Source organism: Podarcis tiliguerta (genome assembly GCF_965153285.1).
Source record: "Podarcis tiliguerta genome assembly, chromosome: 7".
Taxonomy (NCBI): Eukaryota; Metazoa; Chordata; class Lepidosauria; order Squamata; family Lacertidae; genus Podarcis; species Podarcis tiliguerta.
Window position 1 is genome coordinate 35,645,881 of NC_139540.1, and position 19,693 is coordinate 35,665,573.

General features: G+C 42.5%; 1 protein-coding gene and 1 long non-coding RNA gene across 9 annotated transcripts in view; one reads left to right on the top strand and one right to left on the bottom strand.

Moving 5' to 3' along the window:
* Positions 1 to 677: 677 nt before the first annotated feature.
* LOC310682586 lies at positions 678 to 17,183 on the top strand. Its single transcript, XR_014514025.1, has 3 exons — positions 678 to 699; positions 6,733 to 6,802; positions 15,162 to 17,183. It is a non-coding gene; the product is annotated as an uncharacterized lncRNA (long non-coding RNA).
* The window catches only part of CHD7 (chromodomain helicase DNA binding protein 7), a 143,265-nt gene continuing 140,414 nt past the window's right edge, over positions 16,843 to 19,693 (bottom strand). For all 8 annotated transcript variants that reach the window (XM_083450882.1, XM_083450875.1, XM_083450881.1 and 5 more), the window contains one exon: positions 16,843 to 18,718. In XM_083450882.1, the coding sequence (XP_083307008.1) occupies positions 17,756 to 18,718 (963 nt within the window). In that variant the 3' untranslated portion in view covers positions 16,843 to 17,755. The remainder of the gene's footprint in view (positions 18,719 to 19,693) is intronic.

The following is a 19,693-nucleotide window of genomic DNA, read 5'->3' on the forward strand; positions in this document are numbered from 1 at the left end:
GTGCAAGGAAGCCAGCAATTAACTCCACCCACCCCAGTAACACACATGGAAACAGAAACTGACATTTGGGCAATTAAGAGACTATTTATCACTAATCTCTCAGAAGTAAACAACAGAAAACAAAGCAAATAGCAGGGCCTGCAAGCAGGAAACTCTTAATTAATATTTTAGAGGACTAGTAATGTGCTGAAAAATTCTCCTGCATTTTTCTACCATTCACTATCAATTAAAGAAAAAATAAATGGCATCAGAAAATTATCAAAGGGGATGTTTTTATTTTGCTAGGATGGTGTGCACTTGTGTTATGGTTTTGAAGTAGCTAAAGGCTGTTTGTGAGAGTTTTTTCTTTTATTCTACAAATCATCTCACCAGTGGTCTTCACACTACATCCTTCTAAGATGCCCTCACTCCAAGTAAAGCCCAGGGGAAGACATTGTGAGCTAACTTCCCCCATTAGACTTCTTTAGATTAAGAAGCATGGGCAGCCAGAGAGACTGCAAAATTTTGGAGAAATGTTTACTGAACACACACACTATCTCACAGCAATAAGGTAAGATCAAAACCCCACACCCACAGTAATTCTCAAGCACCTCTCAAGTGTCCCGAGAATGAGACAGAAAATTTGAATCCTTTTTTCACAGAGGCAAGAAATCCTTCAAGAAACTGGAATACAAGGCCTTTGCTGGCTGGGAGTTACTTGTGAGTAAACATTACAGAAGGATCTTGACCATGCAGAAGGGCATTGCTGGATAATACAGCACTTTACTAACCTCTGTGTGGAATCTCTGTTTTAATTCCAACCCTGGAAAATTTCAGAAGTGCAGTGCTAAATAGCTCAAAATGTGTTAGTGTTATGGCAGCGAGGTCAGTGGTTTAAAGAAAATAGTTAGCAATTGTTCTAAGCTACTACAAGCTCCATGTATGAGCCTAAGGCTGAAGTCCTTTGCACATGTACTAGGGAATGTGTCCCTTTGAGTTTGGAGAACCTTACTTCTGAGTAAATCTGTTTAGGATTAAGCTGTAAGTAGCTCTTTAGAACCTCTTTTCTATATAGGTTCAGAAGATATTTTGGTGTGATCTTCTGCAATGGCACATTTCATTGAAAAGGATTGTCCGATTCCCCTGCATAATTTGGCTTATTCTCTAACAATCTTTACAGCTTAAAGTGTAAATTTCCCCTGACATCCCACCTTAAATCTGTCTTAATACAACATGGACTCATTGCTTTTTGTCCTTCCCACTGAATCTCATAGTGGCCCTGGTAAATTTTTGAAGATGCTGTGCTTTAGAAGACAATAGCCTGCCCTTTCTTGCTAGGCTATCCTAGTGATAAACAGAACATGCTGTTGCTCTTTTCCTAAAATTATGGGGCATAAAAGTAGCAATTTCAGAAGTAGTAAATTAACACTAGTGTATTGTGGGGTGTTAATTTTGTGGATTCATGCACACATGTCTGGACAGCATAATTCCAACAGCTACAGGCAAGGGGAGATATGGTCCTGGTGGTGGGCTTGGTCGGGTAAGGAGAGTGGGCAGGAATTGCCTACAACAGTGGTTTTCAACCAGTGTGTCGTGGCACCCTGGGATGTGATGGTCAGGGGCAACACTGGCCTCTGTCCCTCTTTCCTTCTCTCTGTCCTCTGATGCCCTCTTGCATCTCTGCCTCCCAAAGGCTTGCACAGCTGTTTGCTGCAGAAGCTCTGGCTACAAGCTCCCCAGGCGAATGGTGCCTCTGGGGGTGCTGGTTGCCAGGAGCTGAGGTGGCCTTGGAGTAAGCAAGCAAATGGGTGGGGTATCCCTGTCAGCCAGTCCACCAGCCCTTGCTGTTGGGAATGGACAGACAAGTGGGAGACCAAGCAGGCAGGCGGGTTCTGTGCTGGCCATTCCTGTACTTGCTGTGTGCAGGGCCTTCCTAGGAGCTGAGGGCCTGGTACTGAAGGGGAGCTTTTCCGCCATGCAGGTCCAGCAGCACCTGCTGCCACCACTGCTGCCTCCCAAGGTGAATAAGGTGCTAACCTCACATTCACCTTTGACCAGTCTCCATCGGGCCACTAAGGCTGGGGCATCCTCTTCCCAGACCCCTAGGGTGTGGCATGTGGAGGCACCTCTCTTTGGGGCGGGAGGCAGGTCAGTGACCAGGGGTGGCGGCAGTAGTTGCCCAGAGGACTCCCAAAGAAAGAAGAGAGGAGAGGAGGCTGCGAGAACACTCAACAAGAGAGGATGTTTGGAAAAGGGTGAGAGGCTGCCAGCTCTGGAGGCAAGGGGTGGCATAACAGGGCTCCTGAGTCCCACAGGGGTGCCGCAGAAAGAATGTAGTTGGTCTAGGGAGCCGTGGACTTAAAAAGGTTGAAAACCTCTGGCTTGGAAGCTGTCTCCTTGACCAATATGCCCTCCTTCCACCAAAATTTATGTTGTCCTGTCACCCAGTACCTGGTGGTACTAGTTAATGCCAGGTCAGTCTAGAACAAAGCATTTATCTATAATAATGGACAAGATACTTAATTTCTCCTGTGTCACTGAGACCTGGGTGCACCAACTGGGCAGGATTGGCCTGGCTCAGCTTTGTCCACTGAGTTATGGAATGCAGCATTCACACAGACGACAGGATGGGGACGGGTGGAGTGAGAGTTGCTGTGGTCCAACAGCATACTTGACTGGGAGGTGCAACCAATCCACAGTCTCCCATGAGTATTCTTCATACCGAAGTTTCAGTATTTACCTATTGCATTTATACTTTACGTGTTCTTTGTATGCACTTAAAATGCTTACATGCATGTCTAAGCTTATACATGAAGCTAGCTACCTTGACTGGCATCATGAATATGCTACTTAGAATTGTCCTTTGAGGAGAGGAGGAGGGAGCCAGTTGTGTCTTCTCCCCAGGTTCTGTTAGTCCTTTATTATTTGGGTGGGGCTGGAGATGGGGTTTCTTTGGCCTCACCTTGAACCTGGCTTAACCTTGGTAAGTGACCACTCCTCCCTTTGAACGTAAGCTTTTTCTTTTTTCCTTTTAATGTTTATGAATGCTTTCCCCTGTCTTGTCAAAACTGTTACAGGGATTGCCAAAGCAGGATATGGGACTTTTCATTATTGGTGTGAATTTCCCCTTCCATCCATCTCAACCATAATTAATTTTGCAGCACAGGTTCATGTTGAGATTTAAAGCCCTGCTTATAAAATGAATTAGGCCCTCTCCTCATCTTATTTGGACATTCTCAATGTGAATATACTCAAAGTGTAATAGAGAGGCAATTTATGGGAATGAAATCTCTTCGGTGTCCTAGGCTCTGGCTTTATTATGTCGGGTCTCCTCTTCCCATTTGTTTAGAGGACAGATACCATTCATTACTTGGGGAAAGCTCAACAGGTTGCTCAGCAGGCATTTATATAGACTTGGAAACGCATGTGGGGCTATTAGAGGGCTTGGATATAAAGTTTTGTCTGTGATGAGGATTCTCTCTCCCCCCCTCCCAATAATTACTCAGGCTGAAATTCTAACCCAATTTACATAGCAGTAGGCCCCAGTTAATTCAATAGGACTTACTTCTGAGTAGACATGGTTAGAATAGTTTCCAACTATGTAATGAATTTCTGAGTATGACTTAGCTAGAGATGCCACCCTACGGTTTCAAATTATAATACCTATAGAATTAAATTAATACAGATGTAAATAAAAACAGTATGAAGATCCAAGGGTCAGATTTTTAAATTTTGCATAGCTTTCTACAGAGCTGTTGAAAGGAGTGCTCTGCTGGAGGAGGGGACAGGTGGGAATTGTACTCAGGTTTGCCTGACTCATTTATATTGCCCACACTGAGCTAATTAATTCCCAACACATGATAAAGCAAACGGAATCTATTATTCCTTCAATCCCCTGGAGCAGATTTTGAAGGTGCTGAAGAGGAGGGGAGGGGAGAAAGTTCCATTGCATGATCCAATGTTGGTTCTGCAAATGGATGTCCACTCCACACTGCAGCTATTCTATCAGGGCAGAATAAGCAACCATGCGTCATACTGTATGTGCATCGCTAAATACACAGGCACTTCCCCATTAAGCCCATAACACTAAGAGGTGGATGGAGTTCTGGACATTGTACACCCTTGTGCAAATTAATTGAAACAAACAATGTAATTTATTGTACAAAACTCACATGTACATGTACAAAACTCACATATACATACATTAGTAACGGATATGACCTCCACTATTTTTAAGCAGCATTTGAGCACGGTTTGGCATGGAGTCTACTAGTTTTGAACAGCCACTGTTGATTTCAGATCCCTGTACCACACTTGAATCAGCGCCTGAATGAGCTTCTCCATAGTTGTACAGTCTACAGTACGGAGGCGACTTTTGCATATAGCCCACAAATTCTCAATGGGATTTACGTCCGGGGAATTCCCTGGCCAATCAAGTACCTGTATTTGCTGCTCTGTCATGAATTTCTTCACCACTTTCTATGTGTGGAAGGGGGCTAGGTCCTGCTGCAATATCCCAGTACCATCAGGATACCTCTTTTCCAGCTCTGGGATAACTCTCTTTCGTAGAACTTCAATATATTATGGCGAGCGCATCATTCCTTCCATTGGCTGCAGGCTTCCGATACCATAATGATCAACTGTCTTTTCGTGTTTGTTTTGAGTACAGGATTATGAGTAAGATAGAAAACATGCTTTATTTCAATTAATTTGCACAAGGGTGTATATTATTTGTAATCAAATGTGTCATGAAACAATAATTCCAAAATGGTTACAGCTTTCTACTGAGATAGGCAAATCCCAGTGTCTCTGGTTGAAGTCACTCCATGTTATATTTTTTCATACAGAAAGATTTTCACAAAGCTGTGCCAGCATCTTATGAAAGCATGTGGAGTATTCATTTTGCACCATCACTTTGCATAACGTTTTACCTCTTAAGGTACTTGCACATTGTATCGCTTGCATCTTTTAATGCAGAAATAAAGAACTCTCCTTTTAAAAGAGAAATACTGTATTTCTACTCTGTAGCATGGTATGACAACAGAAAATAGGTACACTTTACTATGTAATACGAACAAGGGGCTCACAGGAGGCAAGCCAAGTGAATGTGTGGTTTTCATGAAATCTGCAACCATCTTTTTTAAAAAAAATATCTACTTCAAAATACTTAGTTCCGTAAAACTAGGAGATCCCATTTCCACCAATAGATGCTAGAAATCAGGATGCTTGTATTATAACAGAGTATTTCTCTTCCCTTCTATAATAGTAAAGTTTTCATTTTTCTATGTTCAGTTCAAATCAGCAAAGATGTGAGATCCCTGCAAAGACAGAAAACCAAATAACCAACAGGGCAATTCTAGGAATGGAATTGTACAAACAGATGAAGAACTGAATCATGGAATCATAACACTGTAGAGTTGGAAGGGAACCAAAGGGAAACCTAGTGCAACACAGGGATATGAAGGATAATCCCCCTCCTATGTACACATTTTTTAAAAAAATTACCTTAGCCCTGGTTACTGGAGCACATGGTTTGTACTAGTTACCCTCCCTATTTTATTAAATCAGTCATTACCATCCCCACCCACCTAAACCACTCCCAAGATGGAACAGAGCCACACAGCAGGCATTAAAGATTGAGGAGCAGCTATCCTGGCTCTTTCAGCCACTGTTGCCATCTCTTTTGGAGCTATTAATGAGGCATATTAGTGAAAGGAATATTTCCTTGCTCTTCAATAGCAGAACTAGATTTTTTAAAAAGAACTACACTTTTTTATATGTGTTTATATTCTTTATATGTATTTTTTTACCAGTGGATGGTAAAAAATACACTCAAACTGTGGTAAGCAAAATGGAAACTTGCAGGAACTTCTCTAATTCACCTAACAGGAACTGCTAGTGAGCTAGAGGTGGTGTCCTTATAGGCCTGGGGTAGGAAACCTGATGCTGTCAGATTATAGCTCCCATCAGCCCCAGACCAGGGTGAACAATAGACAGGCATTATATGGGAGGAGTTGTGGTCCACAACCTCTGGAGGGACACAGGCTCCCCACCCCTGCTATGGACAATCCCAAAATTAAATTGAACTTTTTGCTGCTTTAAATGCCAATACATGGTACAGTATATATCAAACTTTCAAGAAATACAGCAATGCCATCATCATCAGAGCACACTGGCTAATGACTGCTTTCAGCTTAGAAATCTAAATTTATGCTGCTATGTGCCACTCTTTAGGTCTTACCTTATGAATTGTTGTTCAGCGCATCTTCCTGGTTTGTAGTCATACAACGTATGTGTGTTTCTCAGCCCTTGGCCAGTCATAGTTCAGACAACCAAGGCTAGGAAGCAGCCCTTCCTGCCGTTTCCAGTGGATCACTTCCTGAATTGGATTGCAAGTTAGTTTGGCTATGGCCCATCCCATTGGCCCAGTCTTCTTCCCCACACTTGATTTAAAACTAAGTCAATGTAGGTCATTCTACACCCACCCACCCCAATTCTCTGAATCTCCACTTATCTTACACACACACCTACCCCAACCCTGGAGGTATCGCTCTTCAGTAATTAGTAAGGAATAAGATTGCTGCTTATACTGACCACTCTTCATGCTGTGCAAAATTAATATAAAGGTGTACCATATTATAATTATTTTCATCAACAATTTATGGTAATTTCCTTCCTGTAACCAAGGAGATGACTACACTAAAAGGTGGGAAGGTGTTGATTTTGTACTCTCTTTTTTTGGTTCCCCTAAAGGGAAGTTCTTTCCTTAAATGACTACTTCAGAACATGAAAATCTGGCCAGCTTATATTATGTCATGGAAGTGTAAGTACAGAGTGTTCAACTAGTGTTTCTCTGTTGCACTTTAAAAGCAAGTTGGGTGTTTTACTTCTACCTTCGTGTTACCTTTGTGAAATATGTTAACAGATTTTATTGGCCACAAAGTACAGGTCTGATTAACTAAATCAGCACACATCTTTTTAATATTGTCCCCTCCCACTCCTGAACTTCTAACCTGACATAAATACATTGCATACTCTAACCTGTTTCTCCTGATTATTAACCTTGAGCATGGCAACCTATAAATCATCTATGAAACAGCTGGTGCTCAGCATTGCCCTAAAGGTGTATGATTACCATCGTTTTATATATATATATATCTAGGTATGCAGACATGAAAAATTCATTGAAGAGCTTGGTATTGTAAGACTTATTATAATGAATTTTCACAAAAACATAGATCATGCTGGAAATAGGTGTCTGCTTATTATAATGCAGCCATTTATATCTCCCTGAATTGCCGAGTCCATGGTTCAGCTGTTGTGTTAAAAGTCAAATACGATGATTCCTGAATAGATTTACACTGGTCAGTTTGCATGTACTTCAAGGATGGGAATTTGAATTTAGTCATTTTACAGATCTTAGTGCTGTGAAGTTGAGTAATATAAAGTTGAAAAGTTCTAAAAGCAAAGGGAATGGGATCCTTGAACATTCCCTTTGGAGGATATTCATGATGGTCACACATTCCGCCTCCCTGCTCTAAACTACTGAATTGGCCCATACCATTTCAACAATGGCTAATGTCATATGTGTTGGCATTCCATAGAAACAGAAGTTGTGGCAAAATGGACATATGCACAAAGGCATTTCCAGACCCTCTCTCTCTGCAACCCCCTGTAAACCCACCACCACCACTCCTGGTGTGCAGGGAACCATATGTAATCTAGTACAAATGCAATTCTGGTCACCTCGTAGGAAAATTTAAGAGTTGAAAGAAACATAAAAGGCAACTAAAATAAATTGAGACACCTTCCCTCTGAGGAAAAGCATTTGGGGATTTTTAATTGCTAAATCAGGGACGCGGGTGGCGCTGTGGTGTAAACCACTGAGCCTTTGGCTTGCCAATTTAAATGTTCCAATCCCCGTGACGGGGTGAGCTCCCATTGTTCGGTCCCAGCTCCTGCTAACCTAGCAGTTCGAAAGCATGCAGTGCAAGTAGATAAATAGGTACCACTCCGGCGGGAAGGTAAACAGCGTTTCCCTGCGCTGCTCTGGTTTCGCCAGAAGTGGCTTAGTCATGCTGGCCATATGACCTGGAAGCTGTCTGCGGACAAATGCCAGCTCCCTCGGCCTGTAAAGCGAGATGAGCGCCGCAACCCCAGAGTCATTCATGACTGGACATAACTGTCAGGGGTCCTTTACCTTTAATTGCTAAATCAACTCCTCTCCTAATGCAAGGGTTTATGAAATCGTACACAACAAAGAGAAATTATGCCTTTTCTCCTACTGGACATGTTGTTGTTATTTAGTCGTTTAGTCGTGTCCGACTCTTCGTGACCCCATGGACCAGAGCACGCCAGGCACTCCTGTCTTCCACTGCCTACCGCAGTTTGGTCAGACTCATGTTTGTAGCTTTGAGAACACTGTCCAACCATCTTGTCCTCTGTCGCCCCCTTCTTCTTGTGCCCTCCATCTTTCTGGACATAGGGAGTCACAAAAGCCCCCTTCAGGCATTCAGAATGAACACCTGAAAGACTCGCTAGAAACTTAAGACTCCCCATTTGTACCCTAGAGACTAGAGACTGACATGTCATGTTCACTGTGGCCAGTCCACCATCAGCACCAGTCTGAAATGAGCTCCACACCCTGGATGCATGTGTACAAAGCTTCTTTAACAGCACCCTTCCAAATAGATATTTCGGTAACATAACTTCCATCTGCCCCAGTCAGCATGGATGACAGGACCCATAGTCTAACAGCATATGGAGGGCACTCGGTTGGGGGAAGTGCTGTAGGGCAGCAGTGGGTAACCTTCAGCCCACAGGCTTAATTAGTCCTGTCAGGTAATCCAATTAGGTATCTGAGGTGGTTTCCCCTGAACCATGCCCACCCCTGTCATATGTGGGGCAGGTATATATGGTTGGGATCAGCTGCACTATGGGGACACAAACTTGGTTCAACCAGTGTTCTCATCCCCACGGAAAGAGCTGCAAGCATGAAACCACCTTCAGAATGATGCAGAGAGTGTATCTGCTGTGGTGTGTGCAGTCTTAAAAGCTGAGGTATGAAAGCTAGGAGCTAAATGGCAACTTAAACCTAGGTTATGGGAGCAACAACGGAATGTCTAGGCATGCTTTATGTATAACAAGAATACAAAGCTGAAAATGAATGAGCTGCTGCTAAAATATTATGTTCACTTTTCACATAGTCTAGTCCTTCCCTTGCCCACCCCCTAATATTCTTAAGATGGTCTCTTCTCCAGTCTTCAGAGAGTAGCTGGAAGTGGGGAGGCAGAAAAGGTCCTCCTTTCCTTCCACTCTGCTCTTTTGATCTGAAATTTCAGGTGCAGTACTGTGCCGAGCTCAGAAACTACTCGCCCTAATGAAATTCCTTGTCGCAAAATGCGCTTAAGACAATGGGAGTTTTGAACACCGAGTGTGTGCTTAGCTGGTATGGTCTAGAGAGCATTTTCATATCTTCTGCACACATCAAGTACTGAACACGCAAATGGAGCTCCATTGAAGATCAGCAGTAGGTTCAGCACTGATAAAGAGAAGCTGTTATTCACACAACACATTGATTTGCAGGGTTTTCAGCCACAAGAGTTGGAGGTGCTGATTCATTTATAAGTTTTTTGTTTGTAAGTTTCACGGAGGGTGGCTCTGTTAACCATTAATGGAACATCTATGTTCAGAGACAGCAGTTCTTTGAATACCTGATGCTGGAAACAGACATCATGTGTGTGTTGCAGGCATCTACTGGGATGTGATGGAAATAGACTCATGGATTCGATGGATCTTGGGCCTGATGCAGTAAAGTGGTCCTTAGCGCAATGCCCTTTTTATGGCTGTTATGTTTCCCTCAAGTCTCTGCCAGAATCTCAAAACACACTATGGACCAAATGGTACCGATCTCCTTCTCTTTCTTTGATCTGTTGTCTCTAGGCTCTGCAGAAGAAGCTGAGCTGGCTTACGCTTAAAAAACCCCCAGCCGCACATACTTGTGGAGGTTCATGCCAACACAATTTGCAAAATCCTATTCTAGCCAAACACCAATTCGCAACCATCCCTACCAAGAGATGCAGCTGGCCTCCATTCTGATCCCAGTAGTCACAGCGAAAGAAAAATGGTGCCCAGGGTTGTCAAAACGACATGAAAAGCTGTAACAACATTGGCATCAAGATGAAGCAATGAAGGCAGATCAAAAAGAAACTAAGGAACCATTTGATTGACAATTGCTTGAGGAAAATAAACCCTGTAATCCACACAGTTGCAGGAGAAGAGATAGGTGTCAACTAATGGAATTGAAAAAAAGCTCAATAGGAGAAGGGTAAAAAATGCAATCTGTGAAATGTACTCTTCAAATAGAGATGAATAGTATTCCACCCTCAGCCCCCACAAAAATAACTATAAGGTGTATTGACTGGTCTTCAATAGATCGTCCTGGTAATCAGTGCTGCCTAAAAAGAGAAAAAAACAAATATATGGTCTCAGCAGCATGCAAAATCTGGTGCAGTACTTATATTTAATGGCATTTCAAGTCTCCATTCTGTTGTAATGAAGTTTTAATTCCCCAGTGACGCTAATATTGTATACATGGTAACTGGCACATAACCCCCCGGTTTAAAAAAAGAGAATGTGGGAGTTGTTGCAGGGATGATCAAGAAATCAATAATGATTTTCACAACCAAGGCTCCAGTTGTGGGATTCTGCCATTGAACACTTTGAAGGTGGCAGCATGGTTTCCTCCTTGTCGGAGAGGGGGGTGAATGTAACTGGAAATGAATTAGGCTGATGTAATCTGTCATGGCTCTCCAGGCAGCATTTAAGAATAATGCCATTTTGTTGAAGGTCACACTGTAAATTGGTGTACAGCTCAAGCAGCCACTAACACAAATGCATCACTGAGTCAACAAAGCTGAGTGTGCTGTTTGTGCTTAAAACCAGACAAGATTCAATCGAGAGCAGGGATCCTTAATTATTATTATTATTTTACTCAGTGCTGTTCTCTCTGGAGATTAAGTATTCAGTCAGTTGGTGATGGCCACTCTTTAGCCAGATCCCTGGAACTTCTCTTCCTAGGCCAAATCAAAATAAAATAAAAATGGAGGAATCAGGGAAAGGATGGAAGAAAAATTCTACAGCAGGGGTCAGCAAACTTTTTCAGCAGGGGCGGGTCCACTGTCCCTCAGACCTTGTGGAGGGCTGGACTATATTTTCTTTTGGGGTGGGGATGAACTAATTCCTGTGCCCCACAAATAACCCAGAGATGCATTTTAAATAAAAGGACACATTCTACTCATGTAAAAAACACGGATTCCCGGATCGTCCACGGGCCAAATTTAGAAGGCAATTGGGCCGGATCCGGCCCCTGGGCCTTAGTTTGCCTACCCATGCTCTACAGCAAAACCAGGATGCAAACAATCATCTCAGCAAAATAAACCAGAAGTAGGAGGGAACAGTTTCACAGTACTCAGTAGAACTTCCTTCTAAATATGGTAGGGTTGTAACTTATGACTGAAAACAAACTGGGTGCACTGGGACAGCAATCTGCTTCCTCGTTCAGTCAAAATACAGAAGATGTAAGGCAAATGACACAAAGAAGTTAGATAGCCTGCGGAAGTGCTTTTATACTTTCTAATGGGCCATGTCTCAAACATTCAGAAGAACTACCACCAAACTGAAAGGGGAGAAAGTACAGCATGAAGGACCTGCTTCCCAAATGCAGTATCACTCTAGTTTTATCAACATGGTCAGTGATCATGGATTAGAGGCTTGCAGTCTGTTAACATCTAGGGAACGCAAGTTTCCCATCCCTTACAAATGGGTGGGAGGGATGTGCCATTTGTATTTTAAAATCTGCCATGGGCAGCAACAGTGTTGTTCTGGAGAGTGGGAACTTAGTCTTGCCCTTCTTGTTATTTTCCCAGTTACAACCGTGTAACACTGAAGCTGCTTTTAGACTTGTTTTGCTGACAGCATACAAGATAGGGACCTGTACAATGCATCTCTTGTGTTTTGATTTTTAAACAGAGCTAATAGCAGTTTGGGAGAAAAGCAATGACAAACCTAGACAGCATCTTAAAAAGCAGAGACATTACCTTGCCAACAAAGGTCCGTATAGTTAAAGCTATGGTTTTCCCAGTAGTGATGGGCCATAAAGGAGGCTGATCGCGGAAGAATTGATGCTTTTGAATTATGGTGCTGGAGGAGACTCTTGAGAGTACCATGGACTGCAAGAAGATCAAACCTATCCATTCTTAAGGAAATCAGCCCTGAGTGCTCACTGGAAGGACAGATCCTGAAGCTGAGGCTCCAATACTTTGGCCACCTCATGAGAAGAGAAAACTCCCTGGAAAAGACGCTGACGTTGGGAAAGATGGAGGGCACAAGGAGAAGGAGACGACAGAGGACGAGGTGGTTGGATAGTGTTCTCGAAGCTAGCAGCATGAGTTTGACTAAACTGTGGGAGGCAGTGGAAGACAGAAGTGCCTGGCGTGCTCTGGTCCATGGGGTCACAAAGAGTCGAACACGACTAAACGACTGAACAACAACAACAATAGCAGTTTTAGGTGGTGTGATTTCATTAGGAAAATGTTCCAAGGGGGAAAGGGTTAAAAATCCTGCGGAACTACTACCCCTATCAAAATTTCAACCCTTCATCTCTATGGCTATTCAAAATGGTGCTGGTGGAGAGAACATCTGGATACCTGTCAGAGGTCTCTCGCATCACGTCTGTTTGCATAAAAGCAAGAGAGAAAATAGAATTATGAATTTGAAAGCCACAAAAGTTCCAGTTTTGGGCCCAAAACACTTACAGAAAAAGTTTGTATAGTAAATGAATTATAATAGATATTGGGAATATTAACATCATTATGTAACCACGTTCTCAATTTTGTACACTTATCCAGATTCTTATATGCCTCACTGGGGCAAGCTTGTGGCATTCAAGTGTTATGCGATTACCCTTGAAACCAAATCTGTCCCCAAAATTCTACAAGAATGAGTTACCTTACACAACCTCCAAAATCACATATTGGACTTTGGCAAACTTAACTAGATCAATCTGTCCTGGAGTGGGGAGTAAGTTGGGATTTTGTTTTTGTATCTTTTCCTTTTTTGTAGTTGTTGTTATATATTAGAAATCAGTATAACTGTATTTATTTTTAAAACATTAAAAAAATGAAATAAAGCCGGAGTTGTGCAAATTACGCACATTTGCACCACTGTACTTTCTCTAATCCATCTCTTTTACAAATAGGGCCTTCATATAGATTTTGGATTTTTCTTTATGGCAGAAATTAGAGTGGAAATTGCTAAATTTTTGGAGTCCACAAATTTGCAAATAATTGAGTACATTGAAGTATTATATAAATACTGCAATTTCTTGAAGTAACTTATGAAAACCTACTGTCAGTGCAGATCATTATTTCCTGTTCTAACAACCCATGTCAATATACCAAATATTTCCAGAATCAGCCATTTTTCAAGACACACATTCACTAGATTTGCTTTTCTAAAGAGGAACAAGTAGCATTTTCACACTGGAAATACTTTACTTTAATGCCAAGATTCAGCCCCGATCACTAGGTTCAATCCCAGTCACCAACACTTGCATATCAAGATTCAGTCCCTCAGTCCCCTGGGTTGGTTTAAACTTCATCCTAAGCCAACTGCCCCACCCCTCAAAGTAGCTATGCTCCCATTAGGAATCCCATTCTTTTAAAATGAAAGCACATGTGCCTGGTTTTAATTAGAAACCAGCTGGTAGGAGAAAAGGAATCACCAAATACCTCCAGGTTAGAATCCTTAACCTATCATTCCATGGGGGATGGCAGTATGTCCACAAGGAAAGCTGTGTCCCCCCCACTTCACCGTAACATGTCCCACAACTCTGCCTCAATTCCACTCTCTCTTTCTGTTTACCTCCCCCAATTTTAATATGATAATTTTATTATTTGTACCCTGCCCATCTGGCTGGGTTTTTCCAACAGAAAACTAAAAACAACAGAACACTGAAACCCAGAACACTGAACAGAACACTGTGGCTTCCAACAGAACACTAAAAACAGAATAAAACTTCAAACATTAAAAACTTCCCTAAACAGGCCTGTTTATCTCTGCTGCTTCAATTTCTTAGTGTGGCTATGTTTACATGAGAAGAGGGGTACATTTCCCCATTTCATCCCCCCACAGCCTACATAGATGGCAACGCACCGGGCATAGCATGGGGGTAATGAGAGGTGGTTGTGTACCTTCTTTAGTTACATCCAGCCCTGTGCTATGCAAGCCACTCAAGATCCAGCACACAAAGACTATACAGCAGGGGTAGGCAATCTAAGGCCCATGGGCCACAAGCGGCCCACGGGGGTCATTTAACTGGCCCCCGAACCGAGCCACCTGCTTGGCGAGTCCCTGCGCACTGCGCTAAACCGGCCCAGGGACTCACTTCCGTGGGGCCAGAAATCGCATCTGTGCAGACGCAGATGCCGGAAATTGCGGGTGCAATCAGGCCCACAGAGGGATCTCCGCTGGAGTGAACCAGCCCAGGCAAGGTAAACCTTGCTGATCCCTGCTATATAGTATGAATAAGAGGAATATACATTGTCTCCCTATACTGCCCTGGTATGTAGCTTGTGCACACATATGACAGCTTAGTGGGGAATGAAGAGTTTTACCTGTAGATACTGCACCCTTCTCCATGGAACATTCAGTCACTCATGCCATTGAAGGTAAAGGTACCCCTGCCCGTACCTGCCAGTCTTGACAGACTCTAGGGTTGTGTGCTCATCTCACTCTTAGAGGCCGGGAGCCAGCGCTGTCCGGAGACACTTCCGGGTCACGTGGACAGCGTGACGAAGCTGCTCTAGCGAACCGGCACCAAAGCAGCACACGGAAACGCCGTTTACCTTCCTGCTTTAAAGCTGTACCTATTTATCTACTTGCAGCCAAGGGTGCTTTCGAACTGCTAGGTGGGCAGGAGCTGGGACCGAAAGATGGGAGCCCACCCCGCTGCAGGGATTTGAACCGCCGACCAAGCGATCAGCAAGTCCTAGGCTCTGAGGTTTTACCCACAGCGCCACTCGCGTCCCTCCACTCATGCCATTACGAAAAGAAAAAAGCACAATCATATTAAATGTGTCTGCATCAAGGAGGATAAGGCTTCAGGACCTCCTCCTTTTCAGATAGAGAAGCGGGGCTTGTGCTGAACCTTCTCATAGATTCTGCGCTGTTTCTATTGGCTGCGCAAGGGAATGAGTTGTTTCACACCAGACATCTTCTCCAAGGACATTAAATATGTGAGGGCTCACACCATCGTAAAATGGACACACAGCCGCCAGAAATAAAGGATGCTATAGGTTGGTGGTTTGTGTGTGTTATTTGTTTTTTAATTGCCTTTGCTCTTGACAATTAAAACTCCTTCCCCTGGGATATCATTAACCTTCATTAAGTTCCTTGCTGGGAGTATAAAAATTAATGCATTACTAGGAATAGAGACAAAGAATCTTTCACGGTGGTAATTTTACAATAAATTCCAGAGTTTGTTGAAAATGAGTCATTAAAAAAAGTGAAAAATTTAACAAGCTGATAATATGAATGCACACACAGGACATGCCACTCTTGATCAGATTGATGGCCCCTCCAAGTTGGTTTCTAGATTTTTATGATCGGCTCCATATGTGAGGCTTGACAGGAAAGAATAATGCATTCAGTCAACTGTGCAATAATGTGTACAGGAAAAAAAAATCTTTCCTGACCTCTATTAGCTCTCTATGATCTATTAAAGTGGAGGTAACAAGACATTTTGATCTTCACTAATTCAAACGGTGCACATCTTTCATTCACACAATATTCACTTTGCAGCTGTTCATTACTAACTTTGTTTTCATTGTTCGCAGAGACTCCTCTTTCCCACATTCTGCCCTCTCCTGTCATCATACGCATGTGCTTTTAACTGAACTGGTCCTTAGAATAAAGGTCACTTGAAGTTTGCATTATTGGGCGCTGCACAGCAGCTAGACAAATGTGCAAACGAGCTTCATAAATTATTTGAGATTTCTCCTCTATCAACTGTTAGTGGATTCTGGAGTACACCATCAGCATTGTGCTTGAAGTATTTCTCTAAAGAGGGCTCTGCACCCAGCAGATCCAGCTTTTCACCCTCCACAGTGAAGTGCCTCACCCTTTAACTTTATGTCAGGGCTGCTGTGTGCTCATCCTGGCGACACAGTACAATGAAAACAATAACTCTCAATTGATACGTTATCAAAGGTCATATGAAGTTACAAATCAGAAGCTTGCCAGAAGCAGCTTAAGTTTTCTTTAAAGTGGGTCAGTTGTAGTTTCCTGTAGGTTGTTTGACAGTGGTTTCTGGCATCACAGGCTCTGGTCTACAGGAAACCACAGAGCCTTTATGTCCTCTGCTCAAACTACAGCATTGTGTTTTTCTACCCATTAACCAAGGATAAATGACCTAGATATTGTGCCTATCAAAGCCTCATTTCTCTTTTACCCTTTTGTTCTTTAATGTACCACATTATCACACGCTGAACACATTTGAAAGTATTCCTAGTCTCACAAGCCCTTTTGAGAGAGTAATGCAGGGTTTTGTGTGTCTTTCTGAAGCTTTAGCTAGAGTGGAATAATATGAACATAATTCAGGATTTTTCTTCTTGTCTATTTCTCACAACCTACCAATTCAGTATATTTAGGGACAGAAAAAGCTGGCAAAGGAAGATAGAGTTTTTTAAAAAGGTACCAAAAAAGAAACACAATTATATATTTGCTTCTATTGAGAATACAAAAAATAGTAAACACCAGTTGTGATTTTCCTAATCACTACATTCTATAAATTACATCTCTGCATATCATGAGTCACTTTTATTAAAAGCATCATTACTACAGTTGGCAGCAATTTACATCTTATCTTACATGATAGCAGTTTCCAAGGGAAAAAAAAGACATCACAACGAAGAAAAACAAATACATTTACAAAGTCATGTCTGTAAACTTCAAGGCTAGTTTAGAGTTGAGGTAATCTGTTTAGCTTTGTGGCTAAAGTAACAAAGTCCTTTAATTCAAAAAGGTACCTGATTTTTAATTTTTTTTTTTTTGTTTTACCAGTGCATTACAAGATCACGAGACGATTTAACTGTAGTTTTATCCTGCAAGAACCTTTTCAGTGGGTAATTTCCAAAAGGTACTCTTCACATTCAACAGCTGCCTTATTATTGCTGTGTCTCAAGACAGAGAGACATTCACACTATCATGGAGATTGTCAGAGAATGTGTGTATGTGTACATGCACAAGCGACCCCCCATACAGTCAAAATGATGCCCGAGTATGATATGTGTGGTAAATTTCATCTTGACTTTCACAGCAAAGAATAAAAATAAAAAATTAAATATATAACTTCATACTTCCTTTTAAGCAGCACTTCCTTCTATTTAGTGCCACTCTATTACAAATTGCTGCTTTTATAATACCAATGGTACCAAAAGGGGAAAAAAAAAGCAGAGCATTATGTCAATTTCCTTAAAAAGACATGATCACCTCTCAATTTCATCTCTCCTAGGGATAATAAATAATGCACTGCACAATACTTAATGACCAAGATACCTTTTGACACATCTGTATAACATGACTTGAACTTTTTTGTTTGCTACACTATGTTACAGAACAGCTTATAAAAACTAATTATGGACATTAACTGTGAGTGTAAACAGTAGGACTACCACTTGTCAAAAGTTTAAAACACTTTAACAGTAACTGGTACTGCTTACTCATCATTTTCATTGTTTTCTAATTCATCCCCCCCATCAAGCGAGTCTAATTCTTCACCCTGTGCTATTTCATCTTCTAAAGCAGAGGAATCTGCAGTTTTATCAAGGCTCTCCTCTGCATCACTGCCCTCTAGATTTTCTTCATCTTTAAAGGCAGCTCCTTCAGTTTTATCAGTAACCTTCACTTCACTGGAGCCCACTGCATTCTGAAGTCCTGCTAATGCTGGGAAACCAGGTAGTGTCAATCCTCCCAGTCCTGGAGGTAGAAACATAGAAGGATAGAACAGGCCAGGAGCCATGGTGGACAGAAGGAAAGGATTGAAGGTCAGAGGGTTGGCAGGCAATCCAGTGGTGGTGGTGGTGGTTGCTGCTGCTGCAGCAGCGGCAGCAGTTACACTGACAGATCCATTTGCGGAGTCAGTAGCAGAAACAGTGTCTGTGCTTTTCTCAGAGTCTTTGTTCTCCTCTTCATTCTCAGTCTTCTTTTCTTCTACTTTTGAAGTGCCATCTTCAGAAGTTTCTCCTTGACTGGAAGCCATAGTGGTGTTTCCAGAAGCAGCTGTAATTGGGTTATTCAACAATCCACTGAGTCCAAACATGTTGGGCAACCCTGCCATACCTGGCAACATCAGAGGCAGCATGGTAGCTGGATTTTTAGAATCACCCCCAGCAGCAGCGGCGGCGGCAGCAGCTGTCGCTAGTCCTGGAGGGAAGCCCATGAGACCTGCAAGCTGGAGAGACTGTAGGTTCTGCAAATTCTGAAGGCTCGTGAGATCCATTCCAGCGAACAGACTGTTCATCAGCAGTGGGTTAATTCCCGAAGTTGAAGCTACAGCAGCAGCTGCTGCAGCTGCTTTGGCAATTTCGCTTTTTGGCCTTCTCCCTCTTCTGCTTGCTCCCTCTTCTCGCACAACAGGTCCTGTGAGAAGACGGTCAAACATGGACTCTGGAACAAAACCCTGCATATGGGGAAGAAAGAACATTCCATGCTGTTAGGCTTCTACCTACAGGGATGCCTACCGATTTAGAATTTCATGTAGGGCGGCTCACATGACAAAGCAGAGCGTACAATCCCAAGGGCAAGGAAAAGAACAGGTATGCTGCCAATTAGATTTGTTCACAAAGCAGCCCTTTTCCTCCTCCCATTAAAGGCCAGATCATACATTTGAGCATTGTCCAGTAAATAAGCTCTCCCTTCAACATCATCAATATGATATAGCAAACAAAACAATGGTAAAAACAAAGCAACCAGAAACAGTAGGTAATGCTCAGAAGACGAGACTTCCAAAGAAATCTGATACAATAAACACACCAGATTTATCCAGCCTTGCAAAATCCGAAGCAAATTAAACATGATGTGGTCCTTTGTCTGACAAGTACTAGGCTTCTAGGTTTTAAGAAACAGAATGCCTCTGTACACACCATGTCCAATGCCTGAGGTTGAGAACAGGGAAATTCCTCACAGAACTCAAACAAGGCAGTCTACATACTTAATCAAAGAACGAGTTTTATTACAAGCATGGAAGGTTTTATTCCATAATCAATTGTGTATTAATCTTGCATTTAATAGGTATTCCTAAGACAGTCGTGCACTAATAATGAAGCTGTTACAAATGTCCACAAAAGTGGGTAGCTACCGTTTCACAGCAGTGGTTGGGAACTTCTGGCCTGTCAGCCTAAATGGACCCAGCAGGCCTCCCCATTTGACCTGCAAGGCTGTTTCAGACAAGCCACACCCGCCCACCCGCCCTACATATGATGCTGTATCTGATGTAAGATGTTGGGCAGGTAAATAAGTGGCTTCCTGTCAAAAGCTGTGTTTGCAGGCACTGCCGATCAGCTGGTTGTTCTGCTTAAAAAGCCCTGTGCCTTTCCAAGTGCCACCAGGTTTACTAATTCTGGCAAAGGCAAAGAGCTCTGCAAGTGTAGACAAT